The sequence below is a fragment of the Morus notabilis genome, unplaced genomic scaffold (assembly GCF_000414095.1).
Source record: "Morus notabilis unplaced genomic scaffold, ASM41409v2 Scaffold332, whole genome shotgun sequence".
Classification (NCBI taxonomy): Eukaryota; Viridiplantae; Streptophyta; class Magnoliopsida; order Rosales; family Moraceae; genus Morus; species Morus notabilis.
The window spans coordinates 262,472-270,387 of record NW_010361195.1 but is presented as its reverse complement, the minus strand read 5'-3'; the positions used below and the strand labels follow the sequence as shown (position 1 = coordinate 270,387).

General features: G+C 33.0%; 1 protein-coding gene across 1 annotated transcript; it reads left to right on the top strand.

Moving 5' to 3' along the window:
* Positions 1 to 862: 862 nt before the first annotated feature.
* LOC21400744 (binding partner of ACD11 1) lies at positions 863 to 4,758 on the top strand. The gene is made up of 5 exons (XM_024165930.1): positions 863 to 969; positions 2,305 to 2,408; positions 2,495 to 2,570; positions 3,802 to 3,882; positions 3,987 to 4,758. The coding sequence occupies exons 1-5, from the start codon at positions 964 to 966 to the stop codon at positions 4,563 to 4,565; spliced, it is 846 nt and encodes a 281-aa protein (XP_024021698.1). The 5' UTR covers positions 863 to 963; the 3' UTR covers positions 4,566 to 4,758.
* Positions 4,759 to 7,916: the final 3,158 nt, after the last annotated feature.

Sequence of the window (7,916 nt, the reverse complement as noted above, 5' to 3'; positions counted from 1 at the left end):
TTTTTTTTTAATCTTTTTATTGCCTCTAACTAATTGTTTTGAGAATTGGTATCTCATTAATATTTTTGGAAGGAAAAAAATTTAATAAACTCCAAATATCATTAATAATCATTAATTTAATGCTCATATTAATATTTTTGTTTAAAAAATTGACATAATCAAAATAAATAGAAAAAAGTTAGAAATATATTATAATCCAGGGACACAACAGATATATTTTAAAATTTATAAAGTATATTGATACAAATAACAAAATTTAAAAAGAACTTATAAACATTTTTATTAAAAAACTTAACAGAATTAAACAAAAAAAAAGTTAAAAACAAGTTATATTTTAAAGGCACAATATACATATTTTAAAATTCAAAAGCACATTGTCATAAGCAATAAACTTCAGGGAAATTTGTCCTACAATTTACTTCGGATCTACTTCGGATTTCATTTGTCATTAACCCGACGACAAGGCTGATCTGCTGTAATTTTTCTTACAAAATTAAATTCCGTGCCAATATTTTTCTAGTCACCCATATACTATGCCATTAATTATCTTTTAGCCCAAAAATTAATTTCTACTCCCTAAACTTCATCATAACTCATATCCACCGTCAATTCACGTACACATATCTACGTCCACAAAAGCCCACGCGCGCGATTGACAATTCTTCCATAAGCATAGGGGTGGGCCCCAGCCTTGAAACTCGAACTCCTTGTCGGAGTAAACACGCTCTCCGCGTTTCAAACAACGAGACATCGCACGTGGGACGTCCCTCGCAGGTGCCGTCCATGATCTCTTCCTCAACAAGTCCCCTCCTGTTCTCTGCTGCATAAAATCTCTCTCTAAAATCAAGCTCTTTCATTTTCTTGGAGACCAAACGACTTTGATTTTTCTTTTTCTTTTTCCGCGATTTACCGAAGACTTTTGTTCAATCTTTTCCTTTTGATCTTCTCTCGTAGCAGCTCGCCATGTCGGTTAGTGCTCACTTTCTCCTGAATATGCTTGTTGAGTATCAATTTTTAGGGTCCTCGTAATTGATCAGTTTATCGGTGCTTTTTTGCGTGATTTTATTGATGGGTTTAGTGGTGGAGATAGATCTATTTTTTTAGCTTTTCTGTTGATAAATGTTGCTTGAATTTTGGTGATTTTGAGATTATATATTTGTCATAATTCGCGAAATGGAGTTTGTATTAAGCTGAGAGCATGTAAAGATTTTGATTGTACAAATCTACTCGCGGAATTTTTGCAAGATTCGTTATTTGGTTCTCGAATGCGATTTTTTTTAAAAAAATTTAAAATTTTATATATTTTATTGGGCTTCTTTATTTGTTGATTTTACCCAATATTTGAAACAAATGAAGAAAATCAATTAAAGAAGTAAATTTTGAATTTTGATTACTTTCGGTATTTTCAAATCTTTTTCCAGATTATTGTCGTGCTTTATTTGTGGTAGGAAGCTTGAGAAATTTATTGTGGCACTTATCAAAGAAATTTAAAGAAACCCAAAAATTGCTTCTTTAACTTTACTTTCGTATTGGGACATTTTTCCCCCCTATTCAAATCATGATTTGAGTCATGTTAAAAGGTCAAGCAAAACAAGGTATCCATTATGGGGGGTTCACTTTAAGAATGGATTCAGATTTGGAATGTTTATGTGAAGATTGAATACATGGTTATTTGAGAGTGTGAATGATTAAATTACTCAGCTGAAGCAGTGCCTCAAAACCTACGAAGCTTCTAGAAGGTTTTTATTTTTTTATTTTTTATTTTTACATTTTGTTATGGCAATGGACTGACAAATCTAATTTCAAGCTCTCTTTTTTTTTTTTTTTTTTTTTTTTTTTTTTTTTTTTTTTATTTTTTCATTTTTTTTTGGCAATGGACTGACAAATCTAATTTCAAACCCCCTTTTTTTTTTTTTTTTTTTTTTTATTTTTTCATTTTTTTTTGGCAATGGACTGACAAATCTAATTTCAAACCCCCTTTTTTTTTTTTTTTTTTTTTTTATTTTTTCATTTTTTTTTGGCAATGGACTGACAAATCTAATTTCAAACCCCCTTTTTTTTTTTTTTTTTTTTTTTATTTTTTCATTTTTTTTTGGCAATGGACTGACAAATCTAATTTCAAACCCCCTTTTTTTTTTTTTTTTTTTTTTTTTTTTTTTTTTTTTGAAGAATTTCAATCTCTTTTAAAGTCTTCGTTTATTGCAACTTCAATAGTGTTTTCTTAGTGCAATATCTTTACCAAAATGTTCTGTGTTTTACCATAGTCTTTCCTTATTTGGAAATCATACATCTGTTGTACTACAGGCAAAAACTGTTAAGGTCAGTAATGTTTCCTTGGGAGCAAATGAGAGAGACCTCAAGGAGTTCTTCTCCTTTTCTGGTGATATTGAATATGTTGAAATGATAAGGTTTGTTTTCTTTTTTCCAGTTTAACAGTTTCCTTGTTTTGTATATTTTGTACATTTCTTGAGCTTATCATGTTTTGCTCTTGTAGTGATAATGAACGGTCTCAAATTGCATATGTTACCTTCAAGGACGCACAAGGAGCGGAGACTGCAGTCCTCCTTTCGGTAAGTGACTTGTCATTTTAATCTTAGGAAAAGAAAATGGAGGCTCATTACATCATATTGTATAACTATCCTCTTGTTTTTTGGGCTCATTTAGTGTGCACAGCAGGACTATTAGTTGCAACAAATGTTCTCTCTCCTAGAATGGGACATGACTTCAAAGAAAAAAAATCATCTATATATATATATATATATATAGTTGGTATTTTGTAAAGACTCGTTAAAAAATTATTGTTCTTCCTGAAACAAAGCATGCACCACTTGATATCCAGCTGATAACTAAGTTACTGTGATGTAATATATATCCAAAAATTCCTATCCAAATTGCAATATGTGGCTGAGGCCTGAGAACATGTTTGAGTCTTTGAGGTAGAGAGGACTTGCGACTTTTGATCTTATGTCATTATCACCATTAAAGATAGGTACAAGGGATTTTAGTATCTTGATAGTTTGTTTCAAATATTTCCAAAACATTTCCATGATACCTGAATACATTTCCATTATGTTGCAAACGATTTTATTTTGCCTTTTGTGAAGAGTGAGAGCTATGAGATCAATTGCAATATAAATTGTTTTCCTCAAAACAAAAAGATATGAACAAATGAAAATAAACAGGCTTAGGAAGTGGGGTTCTGGTTTGGGGAGGCTGTCAATAGCTTACTATGAAAGATTGTTAGTATTAGTAGCTTACCAAGGACGATTGTTAGTAGTTAATGAATAAGTAAATGTATAAAAGGGAGAGAAAAACAGAAAGAAGGGATCATTGGGGATAATCAGTTTGTTGTAAAAATCTTGGAATCATTCCAAGTACGGGGAGGTAGCGGACCCTCGAAGATCCGCGTTTCAGTGTACATTTGCTGTCATCAATAAAGTTCTCTAGTTGATTTCATCTTCTTTTTTCAATCTTCTTCTTGGTTTTGTTCTCGAATCTGTTCAGCTCTTATCAGAATAAAGCCACTTGTTCAAATGATTCCTTTTTGGAGCACTCTGAATATTACAACTTCTATTTGGAATCAGATTGAATGATATAAGAATCCTAGGAAAAGTGTGCTGCAAAGAAAAAGTATGCTGCAAAGGAAAAGTATGCTGCAAATTGTAAATCGGATTCCATGTATATCATTGTCTGTTCAGTGTAAACCTCCATGTATTGGATACAAGAGTCTTTAAAATCCAATTTATGTATTTTAGTCTGTCCTTTAACATAGTGGATGTTTGCTATCTGTGCTGTTGTTAGGGAGCTACAATTGTTGATATGTCCGTGACAATTACTCTAGCTCCAGATTATGAGCTACCACCTGATGCTTCAGCACCTCCCGTACGTACCTCCTTTTGTAAACTCCCAACTGAGTGCCAGTTATCTGTTAATTTGTACTTCATCACCATAATGTCATTTATCTGTTGATTTGCCCGTCTCTGCAGGTGACAGAAAATAAGACTCCTGAAGGTGGTGATTCTGCTCTTCGGAAAGCGGAGGATGTGGTTTCCGGCATGCTTGCAAAAGGCTTTATATTGGGCAAAGATGCTGTTAACAAGGCAAGGAACTTTGACGAAAAGCACCAGCTGACATCCACAGCCTCAGCCAAAGTTATTTCTTTTGACAAAAAAATTGGTCTGACTGACAAAATAAGTGCCGGTACTTCTTTGGTGAGTGACAAAGTTCGTGAAGTGGATCAGAAGTTTCAGGTTTCAGAAAAAACCAAATCCGCTTTTGCGGCTGCTGAGCAAAAAGTTAGCGATGCTGGGTCTGCCATAATGAAAAATCGTTATGTCTTCACCAGTGCCTCTTGGGTTACGGGTGCTTTCAACAAGGTCACAAAAGCTGCCGGAGAAGTTGGCCAGAAGACAAAAGAGAAAGTGGGAATCGTCGAAGAGGAAGAGAAGAGGAAAATGGTGGATGACTATGCTCAAGTTCATCTCTCCGACTCTCCTACCAAAGCATCGGCTCCAAGTGAGCAGCAGAAGTCCAAGCCTGAACCTGCTCAAGGTTTGATCCTTTGATTTGCACTTCTGTAAATTCCTTTGAACGTTTGGATTCAGTTGTCTTTTCATAGATTTATTCTTCTAGCATGAAGTGGCGAGTGTAGGAGACTTACCCAATTAGTTGGATTACATACAATTGCTATTTTATGTTTTTACCTTCCTTTTTTCTCTTTTTCTTTTTTATAGATGTCAATAAGTAAAACTTTTGTAAGGTTACCGTGTTGCTTTTTTTTTTTTGTCTTGTTGTCATTTTCCGTTGTGGTTGCAAGACTTTGGGTATATGAAAAAAAAAAAAAAGTTCTCTCTTTTTTTCCCCTAGCCGAAACACTTTTTCCTCAGCTCTCCGGTGTAAATATTAATGCTAATTGTATATTTAATATTAAAAAATATAATACGGTATGTTATTTTTATTTTTATTCTAATGTATAATGTTATTTAAAATGTTAAATCTACATTTTTCTTTTAAAAGTTGTAAAAGTGAACATTTATTTTTAAAATAATTAAAAAATGTAAACGTTATAATATTTACATAGAAAAGTAAACATTTCAACTAATAGAAATCAATAGCATATGAGAAATTTGACACAATAAATAACATTGTATTGGAGAGTGTTTTTGTCTTTAAATCTTAAATTTATAATTGATACGTCAATTATAACATTGCATTGGAGATGTTCTTACGGATCTTCAACATGCATTTTTCAAGATGTTTCTCTTTTCCGAGACACAAAGGCAGTTTCGTAATTTAAAGGCTTATTTTGCATGAGACTCCCTCCAATTTTTCGTGTTTAGAAGATTGGTTCTTAAACTAAAATTTTTTGCAATTGGCCCTTAAACTTTAAAATGCGTGTATTTGTGGTCTAATTGAAAATAATGTTAAAAATTTCACGAATTTGCTTCACGTGATACGCACATGATGTTTTAAGAAGGGCAGGACACGTCCATTTGGCCAAATTGATAATTATAAAATAAAATAAAAAAAGAAAAGAAACGAAAAGAAAAATCAAATCTAGCGTTGCAGCGCTCTTTTCAACTAGATCCAGCCACCAACGCTAGCTCTTCACTAGATATCAGCGTCATGGAGACCCCTTCGCATTTCACAGCATCGCAGCGCCCCCAACCCCTAATAGATCTCAACCTCGCCGCATCTTCTCCTCCCCTATATCTCACCGTCGCAACATGTTGGGTTTGTCACGCTCTAAAATAAGGGTTAATGACGTGGATATTTATTTAAAAATTAAATGGGATTAAGAAAAATAATTAAATATTTAATAATGCTAAAATCAATTTCAAGGATGAAATATTTGAGAATTTCTAGACAAATCCCACAATTTGAAGAAATTAAGTTTCAAGAAAAGTGAAGTGGATTTCAAAATATCATAATAAAACAAGTTTTAAAACTAGCATTTGACATCACATTAGGATTCTCCATAGGAAAATACGTATTGTAGCATACATAGACAAAGTAAGGAAATGAATATAGACATCAATCACAGTCTAGAAATATTTAAGGTTACAAACCAAAAATTATACATGCCTTAGAGATGTATAGCAAAGATTGAAGTAATTACAACTTGTTCACTTGAACAACACAAGAGAGCGTTACTGGTAGTTGCTATCTACTCGGCACTGCTTCTAGCGTCGTCTGAAAGATGTTTAAAACATTGAAATAAGATAAACAGTGAGCGAAAGACCCAGTAGAATAAAATTTCATAAAACTTTATCAGTTAAAAAAATTCACGGTCCGAACATATCATCCGGAACCAAACATCCTTTAATGAAATGAAATAATCCACAAATTCAAGTTTCATGTGCTAATACACAATTTTATACGAATATGATAAATTACTCACATTATTGCAAAGCCATGATATCACCACCCACACTATGGAGTGGCATGTACATGTTTCGGGACCTACCCTTAAGGATATGATTTGCATACCCCGACCTCTAGGCCATCATGCATTTTATTATTTCTTAAAATATCTCATTTTAGAAAATATTACTTTAAATTCTTAATTCAACACAATAGGAGTTCAATATCATAATTCATGTTATTTTTTCAAAATCACTTTTCTCTATCAAACATGTTTTGTCTTCAAAACATCGTTTTAAGCCAAACAACTTTTTAAACAAGGCTATCAAGGATATAGACAAGATTATCCTACCTCTTTCAATTCTACGGTTAGCTTCTCGGCGTCCTAGCCTCACTTATCTTTCAAGCTCAATATCCTATCTCGCCTCTAGCTTCGCCATCAAAACAATGTTTTAGAGTTTAGATCTCACCTCTAAAACAAATCTAGCTTAATTATGTAAAATTGTATCATACTAGTGTGTCTTGACTCAAAACTAAAGTTTATAAACAACTTCATAATCCAAGTTGTGGTTCTTTTAGAATTGGAACTCAAACAAAAAAATAGAATAGAACAAGGATTAATGTGGCTAATCCACTCACTTTGAGTTTCCAAATGAAGTTAATTTGATTTCCCATTGAAATTTGGGTCAAAAACAAGTTTTTAAACATTTTGAGGCATTTCCCGTGTCAACCGGTCGCCCAGTAACAGAGAAGTGCAACACCATTGGTCGACTAGTGGTGCCTGGTCCAGTCGCCTGGGGTGGTTGACTGAGGGTGCTCTGCAGGCATAAGAAATTCACCGAATCAGCGAGGAAAATACCAAAAACTTGCATTTTCAAGTTTGATTTCAAAATAAATCCATGAGAAATCACTAAAACCAGTTTCCATTCATTTCCACAAGTTCAAAGAACCAAAACCCCCAAATTTAAACATAAAATCAACCACAATTCATCTCAAAACCAAGAGTTCATCAAACCAAACCAAGAACAAGTTTCACCAAAACATAATCCGAAAATCAAGAGTTGGTTTCTCAAAGAATTTTATCTCAATTTTTCCTTTGGTGATGAAAACTCGTGAAAATCCTCTTTGGTTCAACTTTGGGTTCAAAACTCCCTAAGAGAAAGAGTGAAAATTTTGGGAGAAAGAGAGGAGAAAGAGACGAGTGAAGGAGAGAGGGAGCTGGGGAGAGAGTTACGAGAGATAGAGGGAGAGAGTGATCTGTGAGGGAGAGAAGGAAAGGGAAAAGTAAAAGAAATAAAGAGAGAAAAAAGAAAGAAAATAAACATCAAAAGATATTTTGAAGAATATGTAAGAAAATGTGTTTCGCAATGTGAAATTATAAATACTGAAATAATTAAAGTTCTTGAAAATATTTTAAAATTTAAAAATAAGAAAATATTTACTGAGCATGATTAATTAAGAAAATTAAATTAGACAAATTAATATATCATAATTAGCATTATTAAATTATTTTAATTTTTCTGGTTGTTACGGGTCTTGGGGGGGGGGGGGGG